General features: G+C 33.7%; 2 protein-coding genes and 1 long non-coding RNA gene across 16 annotated transcripts; 1 reads left to right on the top strand and 2 right to left on the bottom strand.

Moving 5' to 3' along the window:
* The first annotated feature begins 8,732 nt into the window (after positions 1 to 8,732).
* On the top strand, positions 8,733 to 13,789 carry LOC120078649 (uncharacterized). 14 transcript variants are annotated; one of them, XR_016529603.1, is made up of 9 exons: positions 8,736 to 9,199; positions 9,619 to 9,714; positions 10,188 to 10,318; positions 10,876 to 11,000; positions 11,863 to 11,959; positions 12,303 to 12,377; positions 12,488 to 12,640; positions 12,815 to 12,948; positions 13,588 to 13,789. It is a non-coding gene; the product is annotated as an uncharacterized LOC120078649 (long non-coding RNA). The 14 variants fall into 14 exon arrangements; XR_016529595.1 differs by having other exon boundaries at positions 8,734 to 9,199; positions 10,227 to 11,000; XR_016529591.1 differs by having other exon boundaries at positions 8,734 to 9,199; positions 10,227 to 11,000; positions 11,863 to 12,377.
* A 511-nt stretch (positions 13,790 to 14,300) lies between these two features.
* On the bottom strand, positions 14,301 to 16,555 carry LOC120078648 (2-oxoglutarate (2OG) and Fe(II)-dependent oxygenase superfamily protein). Its single transcript, XM_039032942.2, has 3 exons — positions 15,884 to 16,555; positions 15,063 to 15,396; positions 14,301 to 14,693 (listed from the first exon to the last, which is right to left on the bottom strand). Exons 1-3 carry the CDS (start codon positions 16,348 to 16,350, stop codon positions 14,433 to 14,435), a joined length of 1,062 nt encoding a protein of 353 aa, XP_038888870.1. The 5' UTR covers positions 16,351 to 16,555; the 3' UTR covers positions 14,301 to 14,432.
* A 1,921-nt stretch (positions 16,556 to 18,476) lies between these two features.
* Positions 18,477 to 24,139, bottom strand: LOC120078631 (BAT2 domain protein). The gene is made up of 9 exons (XM_039032919.2): positions 23,692 to 24,139; positions 22,957 to 23,151; positions 22,203 to 22,300; positions 21,660 to 21,750; positions 20,555 to 20,761; positions 20,226 to 20,479; positions 20,008 to 20,098; positions 19,630 to 19,837; positions 18,477 to 19,062 (listed from the first exon to the last, which is right to left on the bottom strand). Exons 1-9 carry the CDS (start codon positions 23,893 to 23,895, stop codon positions 18,854 to 18,856), a joined length of 1,557 nt encoding a protein of 518 aa, XP_038888847.1. The 5' UTR covers positions 23,896 to 24,139; the 3' UTR covers positions 18,477 to 18,853.
* Between the last annotated feature and the right edge of the window lie 1,355 nt (positions 24,140 to 25,494).

The raw sequence follows: 25,494 nt of genomic DNA on the forward strand, positions 1-25,494 counted from the left end.
TGCAATGAGAACAACTCTGCTTCCATAGCATCATTCCATTGTTCTTTCGAATAAGATACAATAGCCTCCTCAAAAGTAAGAGGCTTTGTTTCAATATTGTCAGTTGCACAAGTAAGAGCATAAGCAACTAAATCAGCATAACCATACCTCGTAGGAGCCTGCTCACCCGTTGAGGCCTGTCACGTGTAACCTGATAGTTTTATAGGTCACTGTTATTTGAACTTTCTTCACCAAAAGCTCCCTCATCAATCAAAGTCCTCTGCAGTTGAAGTTGTCTACCATCAGAACTTGACGACTGATCACTGGAATCACCTAAACTAACTGATGGTTATGCTTTGGAATCAATTCTAACCTCTGCGTCAACCTGATCAATTGTCTGTTGTTTCTGCTGCTCTTTGACACGAAATGACATCTCTCTTTCATTAAAGGTCGCATCTCTGCTGATAATGCATTTATTTCTGCCCTCTTCCAAGCACCAAAGTTTATATCCTTTAACACCCTGAGGATAGCCAATAAACAGACATTTCAGTGCCCTCTTATTCAGTTTCTCTTCCTTAACATGAGCATAAGCTGAACATCCAAACACTCTGAGATGATCCAAGCTTGGAGCTTTTCCTGTCCATATCTCCTGAGGAGTCTTTAGGCCTAAAGCAAAAGACGGACTTTTATTAATAAGATAACAGGCTGTTTGGGCAGCTTCCCCCCACAACTTCAAAGATAATGAAGCATTTGTCAAGAGACATTTTGTACGCTCCATAATTGTTCTGTTAAACCTCTCAGCTAGACCATTCTGCTGTGGAGTGTACGTAACAATGAAATGCCTCGTAATCCCCTCAGATTTGCAAAATTTATCAAATTTGTGATTCACAAATTCTAAACCATTGTCTGTCCTCAGATACTTTACCTTCCTACCTGTCTGGTTCTCAACCTGCTTTTTTCATTCAAGAAATTTTTCAAAAGCTCGATCCTTCTGTTTCAATAGATACATCCACACCTTTCTTGAAAAGTCATCCATGATTGACATAAAGTATTTCGAACCTCCCATGGAAGGTACCTTTGTAGGACCCCACAAATCTGAATGAACATAATCCAAAATTCTTTTGGTAGAATGCTTCCCTTTCCCAAACTTCACTCTAGTAGACTTTCCCATTATACAATGCTTACAAAACGGGAGTTCAATGTCTTTAACTCCTCCAAGCAAACCTTGTTCTGAAAGAGCTTGAAGACCTCTTTCACTTACATAAGCTAGTTTGTTATGCCATAACATAGATTTATCTGTTTTTTTCCCAGATGCAACAGCAGCACTACCTGAAACTGCAGTACCCTCCAACACATAAAGGTCATTCCTCAAGGTCCCTTTCAGCTTAACCAAAGAACCCTTAATAACCTTCAGAACTCCATTCTCGGATTTATAGGAATAACCTGTTCTATCTAATTCGCCTAGAGAAATTAGATTTCGTTTGATTTCTGGAACATACCTTACATTTGTAAGAATTTTGATCATACCATCATGTGTTGCAATTCGAACTGACCCAATTACTTTTACATCACAAGCACCATTATCACCAAGCAAAACCGATCCCCCATCATTTTCCTCAAAATCAAGAAATCCCAATTAGAAGTCATGTGAAACGTGCACCCTGAATCCATGATCCAAGCATTCTGAATGTCTCTGTTGGACATCATCAAAATCTCTGCTGAATCATACCCATCAGTAACATTTGTTGTACTAGAATCCTCTGCATGCTTGCTACTTAATGCTTCCTTGCTCTTATTCAAAGGGCATTTTTTTCTAAAGTGTCCTTCTTTATGACATAGAAAACACTTTTTTGGTTTTCCCCTTTGATTTTGACCTGGATCTCGACTTTTTTCCTTTTTTGTTCTTTTTCTCACTTCTACCTCTGGCCATGAGTAACTCTCTATCCTTGCATTCTTTTTTAATCTTGAGGTTTCTCGTTCTCAAGGCATCCAACACGATATCCATGGATAATAAATCCATATGTAATAGCTGCTTTAACTTCTCAATATGATTCTTGCAAAGAATTCAGAAGAATAACTGTTTGATTTTCATCCGACATCTTCTCATTGATGTTATTGAGATCAACTATAATCTTATAGAATTCATCTAGGTTCTCTTCTAAGCCTTTACTTAAGTCCATTTTATATCCAAAGAATTTCTCCTTTAGATATAATTTATTTGGCAAGAACTTAGTCAAATAAAGACTTTCTAATTTCTTCCATAACTCCGATGTAGTAATAGCCTCATCTACTAGCCTAAGCACCCCATCACAGATACAGAATTATCGTCGAATAGGTCATCTCATCCATATCCTTTTTCAGCTTCTGTAATTGTTGGTGGAAGGTTATTTTCGTCTAAGATTTTGGCTACTTTTATTGTACCATAATAGCTCTAATCTTTTTCCTCCATAACCCAAAATCACCTTTCCCATCAAATTTAACCACTAGACATCGAGTGCCATCTGTCAAATTAAACGCAACAAAAAATTATCCCTGAACAAAGAATATGCCAGCACACACTACCACACACACCCTTCTTGGATCAACTGGAGCTCTGATACCACTTGTGAGAGTTTCTGAACCTAACTTAGATTGCCAAACAGAATGCAAACAATCAGAAGAAATAACAGAACGCAAACAATCAGCAGAAATAAATCGAAAACAGTAAAGAACACCAAGATATATAGTGGTTCGACCAGTTTGGTCTACATCCACTTTGAGAACCAACTTGAATTAATTTTATTAATGAGCAATAAAGGAATTTATAAATTACAGACACGAAATCACCAATCTGTAATTTCAATATCACTAATACCGAAACGAAAGATCCGCACACAACGTCGCCTCTGAAAACTGAGAACAACCCACTGCAAAACAGCTCAAAACAGTGTGCTACCCGCCTCTGACCGACGAACCACCAAACCCAGATCTGCAGCGAACCCACACTCTGAACCGGAACTGACCGGCGTACCGACGCTGAAACCGAAACCTACCGAACACTAGCGGGGAACCGGACAGCCCAGATCGATCTGATCTCCTACCCATCACCACGCTCACGCTGACAGACACACACGGCTGCACGGCTCTCGACTGCTGCTTTCAGTCTCGTGTTCCAGCCGGCGTGGCTCTTCAAGGACGGCTACTGCCCGAAAGACTCAACCCCAGACGGCTGCTGCTTCCTCAGACCGGCGACTACAGCTTCGGATTTTCTTCTTCAGACGGCTTCGACGGACCCTCTCTCAGGCGGCTGTGTTTTTCTCTTCAGCTAAAGAGACACACGAAATTCTGCCCTATTTCGGAGAAAAGGTAAAATTACAAAATTGTCACGGCTCATAATTACAATAATGCCATTGGACTTTTAAATTCACTAAAAATCCAATAAAACCTACTTAAATATCTTGTTATTTTCTACATATATCATATATTTCCAATTCATCATAATTCTTATTATTTTTAGCAATATATTTAAATTTAAAATTAAATAAATATTTATTTTATAAACAATATTAAGTTATGATATATTATTTATTGAGAAAGATAACTTATAAAAATAATATAAATTATATTAATTTTAAAGAAATTCAAATGGATAAAAACTAATATATTATATAAGTTTACTTACGTAAATTAAATCATGCTTCACTAAATCATAACACTTATAATAAAGAGAATATGCATGACTAGTGCATAACCTAAGGTGAGATTTATCTATATGTACATACCATATGACATACAAAAAAATATATACATCAGATGTATAAAACCATGGATTAATAGACCGAGGTGAACCAAAACAAAACTAGAATGAGAAAACAATCTATTTACATTATTCTGTTGAGCAAACCAATTCACAAGCGAACCGGGTCTTGAACCGTCGGGCGAAGCTCCCATCGTGTTGGGGTTTGTGCCCTAAAGTCTCATGTCCTATAGTTTGTAAACAACTTTGTATAAGACCTGACCTCGAAGTGTTAATGGACTTGTCACAGATAGTCTGATCCTGATCATTCATGTAGTGGACATGTGAGCGGGGGCGTCTTATACAAAGAGTTTGTATAAAACCTGATCTCGAAGTGTTAATGTCTCGCCACATAACTCTGTTCATGACTAAAACTTCACTTCACTATGATGACCATAGGTAACATGACCTTAATCCTGAGTGAGTTGGAATTTCTGCCATTGAGGGCAGTCCTTTGATTTGCATGAGTGCGAGTGGCCAGAGCGCCGACTCAAACCTACCACTTTGGGGATTCGTCTGATTTGGGAGCTGGGAACTCAGCTTCACAAGATGGAGTTCACTCCTTCCCCGAAACAGGGATAAGTAGATAAATTGCTCTCTTAAGGGCTGATCACGGGGCTTAAACAATGTGGTGCCACATACCTTCTCATGGCCTAGGAGGTGTTCACACATAGTAGGACTATGTTGTATTGTTCATTAGAGGAATCAGTGGTACTTAAGAAGTAAGATGTAACTACAAGGGCAAAATGTAAATTGGCCTGCTATAATTACGAGCATCTGTGAAGGGTTATTGTATTGATGATTGATTATATCCAATGGACATAGAAATATATCTATGGCAAGAAGAGTTCAACTGTCGGTCTTTAGTGGAATGTCTGGCAGATAATGGATGGTGTATATCGTGACTAAAGAGTTTAGTCAACTATTTACGTACCGTTGGAGTTTCGAGCCATACGTTCAGAAGGTCTCCTTGGTAGCTTGGATACAAGTTGAGAGTCAGTTTTTGGGTCAGTTTGAAATGTTCAAATTGACAAGAGGGAGTTTGATTATATATGATATAATTGAACTAGTTAATTATATATGTTATAATTAACTTTATGTATGAGATATATTAATTTGGAGAAAATAGAATATAAATATGATTTATATCTAGTGGAGGAAAAATACTATAATTAATGTATGATATTAATTCATATGTTATGAATATGATGTGATCACATTCATGGGAAGGTTAAAAGGGAAATGGGACGGCGTCTCTACTATTTTAATAATGGATGAGTAAGTTGAAAGATCATTTTGAGACATATAAATAGCTCACGATGTGTCAAGCATGAGATGTGCGAAACATTGTGTAAAAAGTGTGTCATCGCTTAGAAAATTTGCACCTATACGATAGTGTCTGCACGCTCACTTACCTATACGATAGTACTAAGCGATTGCTTAACAATTACACCTGCGCGCACTATTTACGAAACGATCATTTACCTTTTCCTAAGTGATCGTTTAGCGCCCGATATTTACTAAACGATCGTATAGAAGATCATTTAGTTTTCCTACACGACCGTTTAGATGATCGCTTCGTTTAGACGATCGCTTACCTTTTTCCTACATGATCGTATACTTCACCTAAACGATCAAGCATTTTGTCTATACGATAGACGAGCTCATCTCCCACTTGCTTGATCGTTGTATACGATCTCTCTTCCTCTTTTCTTTTACCAAATCCGAACAAAACTCACCCTTTGGATTCACACTCCAAGAATACTAAGGGCTATGAGTGGTGGTGTCATCTTCATTTCCTTTTGTTCGTGTGGAGACTATTCGAAGTAGATGATTGGGTTTTAGATTTGCTGTGAAGAAGAAGTCTTCAACTGGTATGATCTCTCAATCTCTTTAGCATTATGAATGCATTTTAGTATATTTGACTGTATATGTGCTAATTTTGTCACAATGAATTGGAAAGATTCGGCTTCGTTTGTAGATACTCTTGAATAAGAGTTCCTTCAGTAATGCCAAGGGTAACGTTGCCCTGTTTCTTCGCCTAGCCTTCAAGCGTTGCACTGAAGCGTCGATCTAGAGCCAAATGCTTCTATTGAGTGGCATTTTCGTAATTTGGTGATTTCTTTGATTTTGTTGCTTTTAGGCTTCATTTTGACTCTTTTATATATATTAATCTTCATTTGCATTATATAATTAAAATAAATACCGTCAACCATATATATCATAGATTTTCAGTTATATCATAATTCTTATTATTTTTAGCAATATATTTAAATTTAAAATTAAATAAATATTTATTTTATAAAAATCTTAAGTTATGATATATTATTTATTGAGGAAGATAATTTATAAAAATAATATAAATTGTATTAATTTTAAAGAAATTCAAATGGATAAAAACTAATATATTATATAAGTTTTAATTATATCAAATTAATTATAAACTAATAAATAGTCATAAAGTCATTCTTGGAACATTATGTAAATTTAAGACATTCCTGAGTAAAAATCCTACAAAACAAACACAGTTATCAAGATATTTCAGATATCTGTAAAAATATTCCTACAAAACAAATATGGTAATCTAAAAATGTGGACATCTATAATTCTTAATATCTATAATTCCAAACATCTAAGATTTCGATTATTTACCTTTCAAAAAATTAAAAGGCCCTAAAAAGAGTTCAGAAAGAGGTCTTAAAGTAATATTAGTAAGTACTAAATACGACCAAACAGCTTCAGTGCTTGTTATTTGGCGTTCGAAAACACCTGAAGCTGGAAGATTTGAAACAGTTAGGGAATGGGGTAAACCAAAACTAAGACCAAAAGGAGTGAGTCTTTTGAAACGTTGTCGGAATGCGTTTCACTGGTTGGGTTTCACTGGAGGATAGCTTGTGGGTTTGCAGTGGTTGTCGCATAGGTCGCCAACGCAGTTGAGCTTGCTTGTGTCATTGTTCACAATGGCTGTTACTAGAGGGTAGATCGTTAGAGGTCGTTGGGTTAGCGCCTATCGCAGGTCGTCGTCGTTAGTGAGTGGGTTTCATGTTGCTGTTGGTTATCAGAGGATGGAGCCTGATGCCAAAGAAGAAGAACCAACATGCAGTTGAAGGTGGAAGAAACCAAAAGGATGGAGTTGGGCACACAACACTAACTTTTTTAAGTTAGGGTTTCAGACTATTTTACCTAAAATAAAAAGAATAATTAATAATTAACTCTATTTAATTACACTTAATAAATGTTATAAATTAGTGACATTTAAAGATATCATATTTACATAAAAATCTTAATATCTCTATTTTGCTATTTATGACAGTTTTTTTCTTGTCCCTCTCCATTTGACTATAGAAAAGTGTCATGGTAATCGAAATAGTCATCTATTTTGCCAGTATTAAAACTAAATATAAAAACAACTGTTAACTATTTTTTTTAATGTGTTTAGAAAACAAAAATCACTTTACAATTACGTTATTGCCTTGGTAAAATTTAGTCAAAAGCAACTTTTAGAGGTAGGTTTCAGAAAATCTTTGTACTCTTCTAACCATTTTTTAAATTAATTTTTACATTTTATCCTATTCTTTCACATTTAAATTCAAATTTTATCAAAGTTTTCCTTTCCATTACATTTGATATATTTTCCTCATTTCATAATATAATTTCATATTCTATCTCAATATATGTTCTTTTTTTGCAAAGGCTCAATATATGTTCTTTGAAGTTGTCTCCTATATTATAATTTTAATCTAGAATTATAGTTCTTACTTTCTTATACGAAAATCTATTCAATAGAAAAAAATTTTATAATTGTTATTCAAACTGTGTAAATTCTAAAAACAATATTTTTATATTTGAATCCATATTTTGAATTTTGAATTTTAAAATGTAGAATTATATTAAATAAAGATAAAAAATATTTAGAAATGCAATATATCATGTTATAAACTCAATTCAATTTTTTAAAATTATAATATGTATTATGTAATATATTATAAATTATATAATGTTACAAAATTATTATTATAAAAATTGTTAAAGATAAAAATATGCTCATAAATAAACTAAGAACATTTTATTATCAACTAATATTTAGTGGGTAGCTACTACTAGTTTTATAATTTAAAAATATAATATCGAACATATTTTAAGCAGTTGTTTAAGTTATAATCCAATTTATGAATTTATTGTCAAACACATATCTGAAAACATAAAATAACTATTTTTATTGAATTTCTTGTTTTCAAATTTCCATTATTAGATTTCCCACCGAACAAGGCCTAAGTGCTTTTGCATTATTTAAAATTTCTTTTCTTTTGTATGTATTTCTAATGTGTCAAATTAGATTTGAGTACTTAAATGTAATTGAGTTACCCTTGTATTTTTTTTTTTTTTTTTTGTAAATATCAATTTGTACTCCTAAATTTTAGAGGTTGTATCGTTTAAAATCTTATACAAATAATTTTATCAATTTGAACTTGAATTTTAGTAAATATATCAATTTACACCTGTAAACTTTCATAAGTCAAACAATTTAGACATTCTATTAGATTACTTCATTGATTCTCAAATATGTGTAAAGTTCTTCAAATGTCGGTTTTACAAAATGGACAATTAGAGTAAATGCATTAACGATTCTTAAAGGAAATTATGTTTAAGAGTCAAAGGGCATGTTCGGATTGATTAGAGGAAAAAAAAAATTGAAAGAAGTCATTTTTATTTAAACTTTTTGATAAAAGCTATTTAAATATAATTCGAATGTGTTTCAAAAACTATTTTGAGTGATTGTCAAACACTTAAGTATTTTCTAAAATACTACAAGAATTTTGGGTTTTAATGTCGGTTGGAAAAAGTGAAATCGGATGTATAATGTTAATTTTAAAAAAATGGACCTTTAATGTCGGTTTTAAACCGAAATTGAAAATAGGCTTTAATGTCAGTTTAAAATTGACATTAAAGGTCTAAATTTATTTTTTTTTCTTACTTTATTAAAAAATCTCTTTCATTTCAGTCAAACCTTCTCTCTCCTTTCACTCTCTCTTACCAAACCCTCTCTTCTCGAATTACCAAAGTTGTTGTTGTCCGATCGTTGTCGTCACCGGCGTTGTTTGGGTCTCTGTCATCCAATCATTGTCGTGGGCGTTGTCCAATCGTTTTTGTGGGCGTTGTCGTGGGTCTCTGTCGTCTTCAATAACGGTTCCCGATCGTTGTTGTGGTCTCTGTCATCGGCGTTGGTTGGATCTGTAGATTTGGGTCACCGACATTGGCGGGTCGTCACTGGCATGGTGGAGGTCGTCGTTCGTAGAGTCCATAGATTCCGTCGTGGAGGTGGGTCGCCATCCGTAGATCTGTAGATCTCCTCTGGTCGTCCGTCCATCCAGCTTTTCCGATCCGGTGGGTCTGTAGATTCCGTAGATTCAAAGCTTTCTCCCAATCTCTCTCTACTCATACTCAGTGAGTTATTAGATTACTTTTTCACTGTTTGCTTGCCCTTTCTCTGTGTTGTATTTGCTTTTTCTTTTTTAAGATTTTCATTTTGGTTGATTGCGAAAAATGGATTGAAAATTAAAATTTGTTGATTAAGGTGTTTGTTCGTTGTGTTTCTAATGTCGTGATAATCTAATTTGTTGATTAAGGTGTTTGATTGTTGAAAATTGAAATTTGTTGATGCCATTTCCATCTTTGATTTCGGTTCTCTCTAAGATTCTGTCTACTACTGAAATTGTTATGATCACCAAGTATCACAAAGGCCACAGGATATGTAAAATTTGATATCTTATTTTGTCTATATGGCCAATTCTTTTGTTCTCCATTTTGAAAAATAACTTTTTATGTCTATGATGATCTCATTTTGTTAAGCTTCTGAATTTTAGGATCATAAGATTTCAAGGCATGAGTTGATAAAGAAAGTGAGGCAGATAGTAGGGGACAAGTTGTTGATACATGTAATCAAATCATTCAGGACACAGGTATTCAATCCCTTCTTTTTCCCTTATTCTTTTGCTTTGGAATTCGTTGATTATGTCCATAGAATATGAAAAGAATGGTGTGATTTAATTTAGTTCTCTGCCAATGTAAATGATTGTTAGCTTAGGCATCAACTATAGAGTTATGTCCTTTTTGATTTGGTGTGATATTGTTCACTCAAATAAAGAGAGGAAAGTATTTGTATTGTAATGCAAAATATCTTGTTCACTTTCATATATAATAGCAAGAGGCTGGCCTAGAACTTTTGCATGCTTACCTGCTAAGCTATGTAGAATCTCTACTTTCTATAAGTCTTCATCAATCACTTCTTCTTGTATATATTTGATAATTCCTTTCTTTTTAGCCCATAAAGTTCATCCTCTATTTCTTCCTTTTATAACTATGAGTTTTTAATTAGAAGCCCCGTATGTAAAAGCTATTTGTACATTATTTCATCCTTCAAATGTCAAGTCAGGTTTTAGACAATGTTTTCATCCTTCAAATGTCAAGTCAGGTTTTAGACAATGCCACACTTGTCATGTCCGTCAATCTCTAAGGGAACAGCCTATGAACAAAGCAAGAGCTAAATCATATTGAGTTGTGATGGTAAGGACTTTCAACTTTTAGTTCCCCCCATTCCCGCTTTTTTTTTTTTTTTTTTTTTTTGTGATTCTACATTGGATCATCCTATTGCATTTTCCCTTTCTTTCTTCTTTTTTCTTTTTTTTTTTTAGTTTGCTTTGATCTTATACTTGGAATTTAGTTTAGGGATTAATCTCTGCATTTTTCCTTTCTTTCCTTTTAAGAAGGTTGACAAGTGGAGAAGGTGCATCTAACACAAAAGAGACTTCATAACAACATTAATAACAAGTATAATGTAGTATTTATAAAAAGCTTATCTTAAAAGTTTATTTGTTCTAAAGTTTTGAATTTAGATTCAGTGTTGGATTGTTGTGACTATCCTGCAGTTATGGTAGTCATAGCTTAGTTGTTTATGGTTTCCAATGAGTAGTTTATGGTAGTGGAATTTCTTAGTCATCCTTTGGTAGTTTATGCTTATGCATTATTTGTCTAAATGAATGCATTGTGGGTTAGGTTAATTCTTCATTATCATCGTCGAGTCTTTTGTTCTTTCTTGTTTAACCTGCATTGCGGATTGGAAGGTGGAATGGTTTGAGAAGAACATTTTGAAGAGGGGTTGTGCCTGAGACTGCTACAAAGAAGGGAAAGGACTACCCTGTTGGCCCTATTCTTCTTGGATTCTTCATTTTTGTCGTCATTGGATCATGTGAGTTTTAGATTTGGATGCTAATTTCCTCCTTTCCTTTTTCATATGCTTATGCTTATGTTTTGGCATATTTTGGATTTTTATTATATGATTTGAGCTTTTGTATGGTTGTTTATAACAAGAACATGATTTTGTGTGGTTTCAAGTGTTTTGTGAGAGAGTCTTATTTCAGGTTGGTTTATTTCTAATTCTTGGAATTGTTTGTTTGTGCAGTTGAATTTTCTTCATCTTCTTCATCTACTTTGTTTGGGGTTATTGTATTCTTTTATTTATTTATTTTTTCATCAAGATCTTGTTTCTTTCACCATTCTGATTAGTGATTAGTGCATAAGTTGATAGGCTAAAATTGAGAAGCAATCATGTTTGTTGTCTGAATTTATTCTTATCAATTGGCTTTAACCCTTTGACTATTGTTTTGTTGAAGTTTTACCTAGACTTGGATTAGCTTGGCTCTTGCTAGCAGTAGTTTAATTGGAGATAAATCGAAAATCTAAGCTCCTAAAAGTTAAGAAGACATTTTTTTACTTTTGGATGAGCATTGCTAGGGAAACATGTTTAAATCTTCTCTGTTTCTTCTTTTAGTAACAATTCTCTTAAGTCTTCTGCCATGAATTGCCCCCAAACAGTTGTATTCTATAAATTCATTATAAACTTTGAGTGCTTAGTTCTTCTGTAGTCAGCATTTGGTTTTCTTCACAGTACTTGAAGTAATCAACTCAAAACTATTCTATTTAGTTATACCAAAATATTCATGAATAATTATGGAAGTCAATGTAGAAAAGCTTAAAAATTTGGACCAAAGAAAATGTTACTTCACAATGAGAATTCCTACTGAATGCTAGCTTATTTTTGCTAATATCAGGGAATAAGGATGTTTCTTTTCATCATCATGGTTGTCAAAATATTGATAAGATATGGAGAAATGATATCTTATCTTGTCGTGTCTATCTTCGACACTGGTAAGTAATTTGCAGTGTATCTTATGTCCCCAAGCAAATATTTTCCTATAATAGCAACAACCTTCAACATGAAACTTAGAAATAAGGATTTATTTAATTTGTTTCAAAGTCCATTGCTATACATTATATCTGTTGAAGTTGTGACCAAAATAAAACTTCTTTCCTTTCCTTTCCTTTGTTTTGTACTTCTATTTGGAATTTTCTTAATACTCCTCTTAGGTGAAGTGATTGGAAACTGGGGAGACCTTTGCCATAAAGAAAGTCTTGCAGGACAAACATTAAGGACATTTTTTCTTTATTCTTTTCCATCTTCATTCCGACACTAAATTAATGTGTTTATTAGATCTTCAAGGGGCTAGCTTATATTCACATTGTTCCTAGAGTTTGTCATCGAGATGTAAAGCCTCATAATCTTTTGGTATGTAACGTATTTGTGTCTTATTATTTGTGAGCTAAGTAATAGTTTCTCTTCTCCTCTTCTTTCATGGGTTCATTTTGATTCTTCTTTCTGACGCTTTTAATCTCAAGAGAATAGCCTGGAAGCGCTGCATTGAGCTTTGGAAGCTTTTGGGCTCTAATGGGTTTCACCAAACCTCATAAGCCCACCAATGGCTTCTCTCCCATATGGATTTTTCTATTCTGCGTTGCTAGCTTCTTCCTGGGTATTTTTGTTGTCGACAGGTATTTTCTCTTTTTTTTCTTTTTTGTGCCTGAGATCTTATTTCTTGGGTATATTACGTGAAAGACATAATAGAGTTGGAAACAAATCAAGGAGATGGTATGCTTCTCTAAATGCACTCTTTGAGTTTATTGAAAGTTAAAGAATACTATTGTGATTTTGCTTTGGATCATTAGTGAATGCAATTACCAATATCAAGTCAAACTTATGGGATAAAGATGGATTGGCAAGGAGATCCATGTGTGCCAATGGAGTACCCTTGGAGTGGATTGAATTGTAGGAATGCAACTACTTCAAGAATCATTTACTTGTAAGTGCAAGTCTTTTATGAAGTTTCTTTGTACTTTTTAGATGCCATCAAATTCCTGTTTCCAGAACTAAGTTTTAAGGTCTTGTTGTTCTGCTAGCTTTAAAATGTTGTCATGTTTTCTGGATGCCTAAGGCGAATTTTTCTTATTTCAAATATTTGGAATTTGAAAGTGTTTTAAATTTAAGTTGGTTCTTAATTAGATGTTTGAATTGAGAACTTATAATAAGTATTTGTTTAGTTTACATGAGTTGTCATTGAATATAGTTGGTTAGTTTTTAACAAGTTTTGTTGGATTCGTTTTATGAAGTATTGAATATTCGATTTTTGAGAATTTTGGTATTCTGTTGAGAATAAGTGGTTGTGAAATATTATTGGAAGTGTGTTTCTTTGAACAGGTTCAAGGTAAATTTTCTGTTTTGTTGTGGTAACGTTGTTATGTTGTCGAAATTTTTCAAAATATAGAGTAAAAAACTTGATTTCTTGATTGTTTGAGAAGCACTTTTAAAACACTTAGGTAAGTAGAATTCTACCTACTAGAGTCTATTTTCTTGCATGCTAACATGATCCTTGATTTACTTATTTGTTCAAATTGTTGTTTCTTACTTATTTGTTCAAATTGTTGTTTTATCTACTTTGTAGGTGGGAGAATAGCCCCTAGCTCCAAAAATTGACATCAGAAAACTTGGGAAGACATCGTTGAACACTTTCATTTATCTTCAGCTTATTTTTAATCATTTTAACCATTTTGTAATTTATTTATTTTGAATGCTATTCTTGTATACAACTTAGTATGTATTACTTGATCAATGCAAAATATATATGTATACTTCATGGTTGATAAGTTGGAATTTGCTATATAAACCATATGAAGTTGATTTGGATAAAGAATATAACAAGCACACATTACAATGAACAATTTTTTATATTTTTTTAATAAAAATAATGACTGCATTTTCAACCCAACACGAGACATAATGTCGTTTTTAACTTTTTGACCGACATTAAAAATGGATTTGACAATGGCATTTAAAAAAAGGGATGGTTTAAAACTGACATTAAAGGGCTTTAATGTCGGTCGACAACCGACATTGAAGATCGTGTTACAAAAGGTCTTTAATGTCAATTTTAAACGATATTGTAGAGGGTGTACAATGTCAGTTTAAAACCGACATTAAAGACCTTTTATAATACTATCTTTAATGTCGGTTGTCCAGAATTCTTATAGTGAAATGACTTGTTTTCAAAATTAAACACTAGAAAGGTAAACCAAACACACCCTTAACATCTTTAATAACTCTAGTAAAATAAAATTTTACTAGATCGAAGATCAAATATAAGCTAGTTCTAATAAATTTTATCGAAGTGCACTAGTTATACTATTAAAACATAATGCAGAAAATCCAAACAATATTTACATAAAAGATGGGTGAGGATCATCTAACTTTTGAACATACAAGGCAATGGAAGACAAAAGCTTAACCAATTCACAAAGGCAACCTAAAATGGTCAATTTGAATATTTTCCACTTTTTGCTTCTGGAAATCACTGCGGTTTCTGGAAGCAAAGAACTTTCCAAAGTTGTATTCTCTGTACTTTGGTGGGTTTTGCTCATTCACAAGCTCCTCCAATGGCTTCACCATCATATGGTGCGCTGGAAAGAAGAAGAATGGAAAAGAAAACCTTTCTTTCTCAGTATTCACCACCACCCTGTGCTCCACACTTTCATATTTGTCATTGCTCCAAACCTGCACACACAACCATGAACTCGGATTATGCTTCATCTCTTCAGCCACAAAAATCTATTTACCACACGAGTTTGAGCTTGTTTGGAATCAATTGTCTTGTTTTTAAGCAACTGGAAAATCATTTCACGGTTCTTTGCTATTAGCTCTTCCTGGTTCTATGTCGTAAGCTATTGTGAAAGGCTAAGGAAGTTTTACGGGTGTCACACAACCAATCTAATGATAAGAATTGGATAGAGAAGGAAACTCTGAAATCCCTCTTTGCCACCTTTTGAGCTCATTGGAAAATGTTGTGTTCTTTCTTTTACCTATGGCCGAAGAAGATTGCATACATGTCTACATTATGCATATAATAAATAAAATGCAACATACTTGAACAACATCACCAATGTTGACAATAAATGCATTTGGGACTGGTTTGACAGGAATCCATTCTTCATCTGATTTTCTCTTCACTTGCAGCCCTCCAACACCATCTTGAGCCAGGATTGTCAAGGCACCAGCATCTTTGTGACGGCCAACACCAAGCACGAGATCCGGAGACGGACATGGAGGATAGTGATTCAACCTCACCAAGCTCGTCTGCTCGTCGTTGAAATAGCCCTTCAGTCCATCAGCACCAGATAACCCCAGACTCAAAGAAATCAGCCCCAGTAGCTTATGAGCTAGCAATTCCAACTCTCTTGCATAGTCCTCGCATGTTTCCCTGTTCAAGAAAACCAACACGCAATTTCCCTAATACCATAAGGCAACACAATAACAAGTTCCTCCGGCAGTAGACAAAGGGCATGTTTGGAAGTGATTCTTAGATAGTAAAATCACTTTAAACATGTTTTTAATTATTCAAAACCAATTTTGATGATATAAAATTACATTTAAATGTGTAAATTAAATATTAAATTAATTTTGAGTGATTAAATATGTGTTTCAAAGTGATTTTGAATACGATAAAAGTGCTTTTAACAATTTCACACTCAACCATAAGAAAGAAATACAAGATCACAGTTTTACAGGGAAATTTATACAAACAGTTGGTGTGCCAGTTTCCCAAACTCAACAACAATTCCCTTAATTCTCTTTCAAGCAATCCAAATATAGATAACAAAACATGAACTAAATTTCTACGATATGAAATCTGATCGGTATGCATTTCATCCAACACAAGGAACAATTTGAACAGAAATGAAAAGTACCTAAACCCAGGGGGATATTGCGGCCACTGATTACGCAATACCCTCAATTTCTTGTCATTTGGGTCATGTGAAGCCGGAATGAAAGTCTCATCCTTAACCAAGAAATCAAACACCTCCTTCCAATCCCTAACGTTTTTCGTATTCTCACCGTCATGGAATCCCATAGCGTTAGCTGCATCTCTCTTCACCTTCCTCTTCTCCTCCACTGTCTGATCAAAAAACAACTTGGCTGTTTTCTTAATTCGCGCGAGCAGCTCGAGAGGAACTCCATGGTTGATTACCTGGAAGAAACCCCAGTTCTGGCAGGCAGAGGCTATTTCAGAGACGAGCTGTTGGGTGGTGCGAGAGAGGGAGATGGAGAGATCTATGGTTGGAACTTCTTCGTTAATGGGGTTGAGAGGTTCGAGCTTGGGGCGGTGCTCGATGGGTTGGATGAAGGTGGAATCCATGGCCAAGGTCTCTCCCATGGCGGCTGAGATTCTATGGATGCCTTGAAGGGTTTAGGATGAAATTGTAAGTTGGAAGAAATGGTTGGTGGGATCATCACCATTGTTAAGGAGAGAGGAGGAATGAATGTGGACGGATTTGCAGTAATTGACATGGTTGATGGAGAAGATGAAGATTTGTCGTTAACCAAATTTGTGGTTTCTTGCGGGAAAATTAGTCTTTTAACTGACACGAAGAAACTTTTCCTTTTCTTTATTCAAAATAAAATGAAAACCTGCCTTGGATTCGATTTGACCGTAAGAAAATTGATTTTAAATTTTATTTTTTTGTTTTCTCTTGAATGTGAGATTTAAAATGTATTTAAAATTTTGTGCTTTAATAGTAAAAAAAATAAAATAAAATAAGTTTTAGTTTGCTAATTGAAAATTAAAAATATGGCGCAGTTAAATAAATATAAAAGAATCATTACTTAAAAATAAGATTTGAAATCAATCATTCATTAGAAGTTCATAGTGATTTGAAATCAATCCTTCATTAGAAGTTCATAGTGATTTGAAACAAAAATATGTATATATTCGTCAAAAGTTAATAATAACAAGTCATGTATGATAGATTTCATTCAACTATAGTCGATCAATAAATGTACTTTTGATAAAAGAAAAAAACTTAGGAGCAATCGGCTGCATACATCTTTTTGCAACTCGATCAGCATCCAATGAGATTGTGCTACGTGACATAATTTTTTTTTAAAAAAAATTGTGAATAAAAGAAATGGGAAGTATGGAATACGTGCAACTTCCCCTGGATAAATCTTAAATATGTTTTAGAAACAATTCGTAAATCTTAAATTTAATTTTTTGAAGTCATTTTTTATCCTATTAAATAATAAGAACAAGTTTCATGTAAGGATAGGCAATATATGCATACTTTTCAAAATTTATCGAAGGAATGGTACTATATACTATCTTTCTAAAAGGAAATCTACGATAAACTATGATAATATATACCTAAAAAAAACATATAGTAAACTAATAACATTGGACTACATTTAAACTTTATTAAAAGTATAAATACTAAATTTGGGCATTTGAAAGTATATACACTGAATTGGAACTAAATCCAAAGTACAAAGGCCAAAATAATATTTCAATCAAAAAATAAAATAGTTATGAAAAAAAATCAAGTTCCTTTTTCTTTTCTTCTTTTTTAAGGTCAAATCAAGTTAGTTTTGTAACATAATAATTATGGTCTAAAAATCCACTTGACATGTCTATATTTTCTTCGACATTTTCATATATGTGTAGGTTTGAAATCAATAAAATGGTGACTATATTGTTAAAGAAAAAAAAAAAAAAAAACCTCTACAAAATAGAACAAAATTATCAACAAAGTATCATTAATGTTATCCATACCAATAATAAGATAAATGAACTTATTTATACTCAAAGGTATAAATGTAACCTTCTAAAACTTAAAAACCTGATGAAAACTAAACTCAAAACTTGACCTTGTTCAGAATCTTACTAGAAGCTAAGTATTTTTTTGTTTTTCCAAATAAGGTGAAAATCATTACAAAAAGATTGAAAGGAATCTAACATAAATTTCAAAACATGAAACTAAAATTGAAATTGTTACTAAAAAATAGTAGAAGTGCTACAATTCCTATAGTATAAGAATTATAAATCGATTTTTATAACCTCTTGATTCAATTCTACTAGATTTCGTCGTTCCATCCATTCTATCAACTTGATGTTAAAAAAAAGACAAAAAATTGAGTAAGGATCTTTTATTTTTCTAATATCGTTGTTGATCCATCAATAATAAAACTGAATAATGATCTTTTATTTTCCTAACATCGAGGTTAGTTATGAACGGACTTAAATTGACTTGCTTTGTCCTCTTGACCAATATTTCATGTTTTATGTTGATCAATCTATATTCATGTTGACCTAAATTGACTTTGCTTTATCACTTACACCTCTAATCCCAACATCCATAACCTCGAAGACAATGAGAGGAAGTTAAATAGATCCTTGCTTTCGTAAACATTATAACCCTATCACAAAATTTAGTACTTAAAGTTTGAACCCGTGTTTCCATTTTGATATATTTCTTCATTCCCGCAGCATGAAGACTACAGCTAAAATGAGCATAGCACAATTATAATAGTGTTTGTACTATAACCTCTGAGTTTTGATATGATTTGACTTTTTCTCCCGATATTGTTGAGAAAAAAATGGGAAAAAGAAAAAAAAGAGGCAGGCGGCAAGAGCAATTGTTGTTTTCTCTTCCCTGCCAATCTTCCACAAAAGTCTTGACAGTGGTTGTTCCACTAAAAAATTGAAACATACCAGTAGAAACTTGGATCAAATAGAAAAACCTTTGCTCCAAATTTATGAGTTTCAATGTCGATGCCGCTGCACAAAGTTTACGGTAAGCGGGTAGGGATCAAACTCAATCTGCATTGCAACTATTTACAGTAACTAGGGAATGCTCACGAAAATGTTTGGGGTCTACGATTCTTCAAGCAGATGGCATTGAGGTTGAGAGAACAAGATAAGACAAGTATTGAAGCCCGTCCTGGATTTTGCAGAAAGCTGTGGTTTGATCGGCGCGAAGATGCTCGGAGAAGGCGTTGGCCTTGTCTTGTACTGATGTTTGAGTACTTTTGTGAAACTCGGCAGGGGCAGTGCTCATGGCAGCTTGATACGATTTTGACACGTCAGAAAGGCCTGAAGAGAGCATTGAGATTCAGGTTGTATGTACTAAACAAGCCAGATCATAATTAATATGAAAGGCATGTTTAAAAAGAAAAAGAAAAGGATTTAATAGTAAAAAGACGAGAAAAATGCAGCCTAAAAAGAATTTCATGTTTGTATCTGATGAAGGGATGAACGTGGATATAGATCGGAATCAAGAATGATTTCCACTTTCCCATCTTCAATTCTTCGAAAGCCTAAAGGCAGTCCCGAGATTTTTCTGAGGTAATGCCTTATTAGTTAATAAAAGCTTGCAAAGTATAAAACTTAGAATCAAGTAATACAGGATATAATGATTATAGGGAAAATATACTGAGTATGGCAATTAGTCGAGAAAGATCATGCCTTTCTTTAAACAGAAACAAGACTTTTCAATGACAAAATAAAAAGAGACTAATGTTCGAATTACAATAAGACATAATAAACATAGAAAACTCAAGTATGAGGGATAAGCAGGCACACGAGGAAAATCATCTCATATTAGCGAAATAGAAGGATAGTAAAATCAGAATTAAAACGGATGATAAAAAGAAGGCCAACCTGTAATGAAGCTTTTGGATAGTGCATCTACATATCCTGCCATGGATAGAGCCTTTAATCTAATGATTTCTGCTTTTTCAACAGAATCTTCGGGCCATTGGATTTTTACATCATCCTCATCATCCTCAACTTTGTTAGCATTTGTTATTATGGATTTTCCTAGCACCAGCAATTGAGACACCGCAAAATAACACATTTCTGAGAGTCTCTGCAAATGCAAATATAATAAACTTATAGTCAAATATCACCGCACCATATCTGAGGTTAAATATCAGCTGGAATGCTTACAAACAGTGTCATAGAATTAATGCTGAATGTCTCAGCTGGAATGTTTACACACAGTGTCATAATAAAAAAAAGAAACTGTGCATATCTCACGTGGATGCCTTCCGAATGAAGTGATTCTAATCTGTCGACAGTCTTTTGCATTATTTCAGGAACAGCAAGTTCGACTATGGAACTTCCATACCTGCAAGTGATAAAAACCATTAAGGGCCTAAGGCATTTGCATACACTACAAGAGTGCCCATGAACTTCGTTCAGTATAATAAATGTGAAATAAAAATTCAGCATAAGCATTTTAAGGAAAATTTTACCCTGCGGCCATTTCAGCAGCCTTGCTGACACTAGAATCATATAAACTCTTCATCTCATCATTTCCCTCTTCCCCAACTACTAAATTTTTACCTTTTCCTGATTTTAAACTGCTGCCTTCAATTTCATTACTCAAACTGAAAATTTGTTGGACCTGTTTAAGCTTTCCATCATATACAGATTTCTGGTCCTGAGATAATTTTCCTTTCCTTCGGTTATATAATAAAGTATAGTGGTTGGACAGGGCCTCCAACTCCTGCAAAAAAGTTGTACTGGTTTAATAGAGTAGCACCATAATATAATTATTTAACTTCCCAGATTAGAAAGTGACCTCTAACTGTTCTGGACCTCCATATATATAAAAGCATCGATCAAATGTCACTTCATCATCTTCTAAATGATCCTCCTCGGCATGTGGTTCGCTCTCATTAGAGGCCTTCTCAATTTCAATGCCAGTCTCTGTAATCAGTAAATCCATGGTTTCCCTCCCAACGAGCTCAAGAACTTCCATTCCCTTTGTCGTGAGAGCCTTCCCTCTCTGTAACACAAATAAAATCTCAGATCATAAGAAAAGTCAAAAGAGAAGAAGATCAGACAGAATTCAGATTTAGCTATTTCTCGGGGGATTCAATCAGAAAAAATAACAAAGTTTTTAAGAACTAAATTATGATGGTGAGTGTAAAGGGAGTAAATGATTTTTCAAGCTTTTCTTTGGTTATTTTTAACACACTATTTAACTTACTTTTGTACTACTTTTACTTTGGCTTACAGGAGAAAAGAAAAAAACTAAAAGACTTATATATATATCTATATAATATTAATATAAAGAAACAAATTTTTGTTACCAAAAATGTATCCTAGTCCTGGAGTAAATGATTTTTCAAGCTTTTCTTTGGTTATTTTTAACACACTATTTAACTTACTTTTGTACTACTTTTACTTTGGCTTACAGGAGAAAAGAAAAAAATTAAAAGACTTATATATATATATATCTATATAATATTAATATAAAGAAACAAATTTTTTTCCCAAAAATGTATCCTAGTCCTACCTAGTTTAATGATTTTTTTTTTTAAGTTCAACACGTGGTGGTGGAGATTTGAACCTCTAACTTTGAAATTGATGGTATAATGTTTTAAGCAGTTGAGGTAAGCTCATGTTAGCATCTATAGTCTATAGTTTAATTATTCAAGTAATGTCAAAGTAGCGAAAATTATTTCTTCAATAGTAATGTAATTATTCAAGTAATGTCAAAGTAGTGAAAATTATTTCTTCAATAGTAATGTAAATAGTACACTGGACCTATGAACATGCATAAGTTCAGTGTGTTGGTGAACTACACTTAAATTCATGATATTATTTTAGAAAGTAATTTATCAATTGATAAATTAAGAAAGAGCATTATTTGAGAAGGGAAAATGATAAGGGATACACACCTCCAACAATGATGGTGCAACAGAACCAGCTGCTGCTGGTATTCCTTGATGTTGAATGGTTTCTGCAATATTTGCAGCTGAATTCTCAAGCCTAGGGAACAACTATAGAATATTACTTCCTTAAACATTAAAATTAAAAGGGGAAGAAGGAAGAGAAACACAAAGCAACGAGATGATAGAGTGTTAGTGCAGTAGAGGCACATTCATAATTCAACCTTTTAACTTTTATCATTTTTTGAAAAGGAAACGACTTTTCTCAGTGAAGAGGTGAAAAGAGACTAAGGCTTAAAATGCAAGATACAAAAACGAAATAAGCTTTAACTTTTATCATTAGAACTTTATCCATGGGAACTTTTATCATTTGAATTCAAAGCAAATCCAAACTCAACAAGACATTAATCCATCACAACTTTAGACAAATTTGCAAATTTATATGCATTTTCAATTCAGAGCTACTGCAGCACATGGTCATCCAAGAAAAACATTTGCCAAGTTGTCTAATGTGTTTAAACTTCAAACTACCATTAAACAAGATAGACATACTTGTGAACGAAATCACTGCCCCCTCTCAATGCACTTCCCAGGGCTTTCCATGCTCCTGAAGCTATATTCTCCACAGAAGTATCCAGAACCTTTAAGCCCTGTAATTAATGAAATGAGAGATGACTAAGTTGCCACCCCCAAATTCTTAATTGCAAGACCAGAATGGATAGCAAGAGCTATCACATTGGGATCAAGTACCACATAATCATTTAATCAATCACTAGTATAATCATTAATGACTGAGTTAATTCATAGTTACTCTCTATGTCTACACCTGGTATAAAAAGTAGGTGTTCGGGAAATAGACAAGGTATATTGAATTTAATCGAAAACAAAATATCAAAAAAGATTTGAGAAAACATGACATTATATTAAAAGCAAGAAGACAGGTAGGGCAATATAAAGCTAGAAAACATGGAGCTATATTGGGCATTTGTGGCATGGATATCTAGCATGTGTGATATCATCATGGATCCCCTTGAGGATGGAAAACCAGAAATCAAACACATCAGTCTCTAAGTTTTACTCGAGTTAACTCTAGTATTGAGTTTTTTGGTTTGTGTGCTACAGATATCTGCGGACTTTCTCACAGTTAGTTAACATTAATTCCACTAGGTTCTTATCAATGTGGGTGCAAGAGAATAATCATATACAGAATTTGTCTGTTCAATCCATGGAAATTAAAATACAAAGAATTTCATCCATCGAAAGACAAGATTATGTCATTGTGCAACCCTATTCTTATATAACTTGCCTGGCCAAAAACTGAATCCTCGCTGGCCTTCTCTAATTTATCCAAGGCAGATTTTCGGAGCTTATCATTCTCGTCTTCACTTTCACTTTCAGCTGCAGAATCTTCTACTTCTTTCTCCTTGGAAGGCTCCACATGTTCATCTTCATTGTTCAAGTCTACAATGCTTTTAGCAGCTGTCTGAGCAGCAGCAGCAGCCTGCAATTGTTCACACACACACGAACCAGAAAAAAAAAGGGTAACTAACCAACATTTTGCTCCTTCAGTTGATAACATCATAATAAGACAATTGTTTCCCCAACTTACATCGCAGAAAACTCAACACGCTATGACAGAAAATTGCTTCTTTATCATTATAAAATAACAACAAAAATTAATAAGATCACATGAAAGCGTTCTGATAAAGTCAGTTATTGAATTGAACATTGATTTACATGAAAAAAAATCATAAACAAGTTGGTAATCAAAGGCTCCTAAACTATGTACACCAAAACATAATCGACTTTATCTCTAATTTCAGCACCGCAACCAAAATGCCTGACACCAAACGGAATTCCCCCAACACAGAACGCGTTATAGACTAATAATCAGATTCAGTACTTAAACCTCTCAATTAGAAACGAAACCGCCTGATGATCCTAACAACAGAAATTTCAATAACCAAGCAACTTCCACAACCTAATTCACGCAAATACAACAACGTTGAACTAGTAATAAAGACAGACACAATACGCATACATTTCGAGAGATCTCTTCGGCGGCTTTCTGGAGATCTGAGAGAACAGAAAACGCAGAGAATCCCCAACCTCCCCAGCCTCCTCCTCCTCCTACGCTACTTTTTGAAGATGGTTCTTCATTTGCTCTGCTTTCTTCTTCAATCTCTTGAACTTGCTTGTTAGGAGGCTCCGTCGCCGCCCTCAGTGGCTTCTTCTCTTCCTCCATTGTAGTCTCTTACCTAAAGATTTCGCTCAAATTTTCCAAAATCTCAGAAGAAATTAAATGGAATGATGGAGCGTTTGAGTAAATATCTCAAGAACCCTTTTGCTGTTTTGTTGTATTAGTTTTTCTTTTCTTTTCTTTTCTTTTTTCTTTTTTTTTTTTCCTTCCTTATTCCTTTTGAATCTGGCAACCGAACTGTGGAGTAAACGTGAAGGCAGTTAATTTCTTCTCCCTGCCCGTCGTTTACGCTTCTCTACGACAACGTTTTGACTTCTTAAGAGGTTGTTCGGGGATGGGCTAGGCTTTTGAGAAGCACATGTTTGGGAGATGGGCTTTTGCAGGCCCAAATTTGTAAATACAAATCCCAACTCCATATAAAATTTAGGGATTTTTAGATGTAAAGAATAGATACATATTATGTTAATATCGTCAACCTTTCATTTTTTAACAACAAAAAAAAAATAATAATAAACAAATCTATTGGTCTCCCTATGGTTATTATATATATAATATTTATTTATTTATTTCTCTCTTCTCCATGCATACTTTCTCCCATTATATTCTCTCTCCCTTATAATATATTTCATATATTCTCTCCACATAATTCACATTCATTTCTTCCTCTTTCCTCTCTTTTCTCCTTCCTCTCCCTCTCTTTTCTCCGGTGTGAATTGCAAGCGGTAGATGATGGCGTGGGATGAAATGATGACTCGACACTAGAGATATCCACGGGGCGGGGCAGAGACGAGGAAGCCATCCCCGTCCCCACGAATTTTCCCACGGGAACAGGGCGGAGATTCCCCGCGGGGATTCCGCGGGGAAAAATTCTCCGCCTTTGTTTTTTTTAATCAAATATAGACTTTTTCAATGCAATTTTATTGAAACAAAACATTTCTTAGTGCAAACTTCAATAGAATATTATCAATTTTTCTATTAAAAACATCCATTCATAATCCATCAATTATTCTCATTAAAATTCAACTTAAACTTAAATAATAAAAACATTCATTCATAATTCATCAACTATTCTCATTAAAATTCAACTCAAACTTAAATAATAAAAACATCCATTCATAATCCATCAATTATTCTCATTAAAATTCAACTTAAACTTAAATAATAAACATATCAATTCATACTTATTTTAAGAAAAGTTACAACATGACAACAACAACATATTATTTAAAACACAACATGACAATAACATAGTCAAACCAAGCCACCATCAACGAATTTCATCTAACTTTGTAAAGGATGATTCTTGAAAAAAACACAAATATTGTACATATTAATATAAATTAATATTAAATTAATAATAATAATACACGAACTTATAATTTACATCATTTGGATCTCGATCCTCAAGAACATTTTCCAAAACTTTAGCATCTATGGAGTATGCTTATCTATTTAAGACATGTAAAAGGAAAATTAGATCTCGAATTGTAAATAATAAAAGTTTATTAAATCGATTATTCTCAAACTAATTCATACCATCTGTCCATAACCAATCTTGAGTACACATCAAAGTTTCCAATAAATTTTCATGAATTTGAGAACGATGTGGACCTACATGTCTACCACCAATACTAAAGTCAGATT

Source organism: Benincasa hispida, chromosome 5 (genome assembly GCF_027475165.1).
Source record: "Benincasa hispida cultivar pf3 chromosome 5, pf3_genome.v1.1, whole genome shotgun sequence".
Lineage (NCBI taxonomy): Eukaryota > Viridiplantae > Streptophyta > Magnoliopsida > Cucurbitales > Cucurbitaceae > Benincasa > Benincasa hispida.

Excerpts from the sequence above, each read along its gene's own strand:
- LOC120078631 (XM_039032919.2), bottom strand. The coding sequence starts at position 23,895 with ATGGAGGAAGAGAAGAAGCCACTGAGGGCGGCGACGGAGCCTCCTAAC. Across the intron at positions 20,099-20,225 it reads GCTGCTGAAATGGCCGCAGG|GTATGGAAGTTCCATAGTCG; the intron begins GTAAAATTTTCC and ends TATCACTTGCAG. Across the intron at positions 19,063-19,629 it reads ATCCAAAAGCTTCATTACAG|GCCTTTCTGACGTGTCAAAA; the intron begins GTTGGCCTTCTT and ends TGCTCTCTTCAG.
- LOC120078648 (XM_039032942.2), bottom strand. The coding sequence starts at position 16,350 with ATGGGAGAGACCTTGGCCATGGATTCCACCTTCATCCAACCCATCGAG. Across the intron at positions 15,397-15,883 it reads CAATATCCCCCTGGGTTTAG|GGAAACATGCGAGGACTATG; the intron begins GTACTTTTCATT and ends TTTCTTGAACAG. Across the intron at positions 14,694-15,062 it reads ACATTGGTGATGTTGTTCAA|GTTTGGAGCAATGACAAATA; the intron begins GTATGTTGCATT and ends TTGTGTGTGCAG.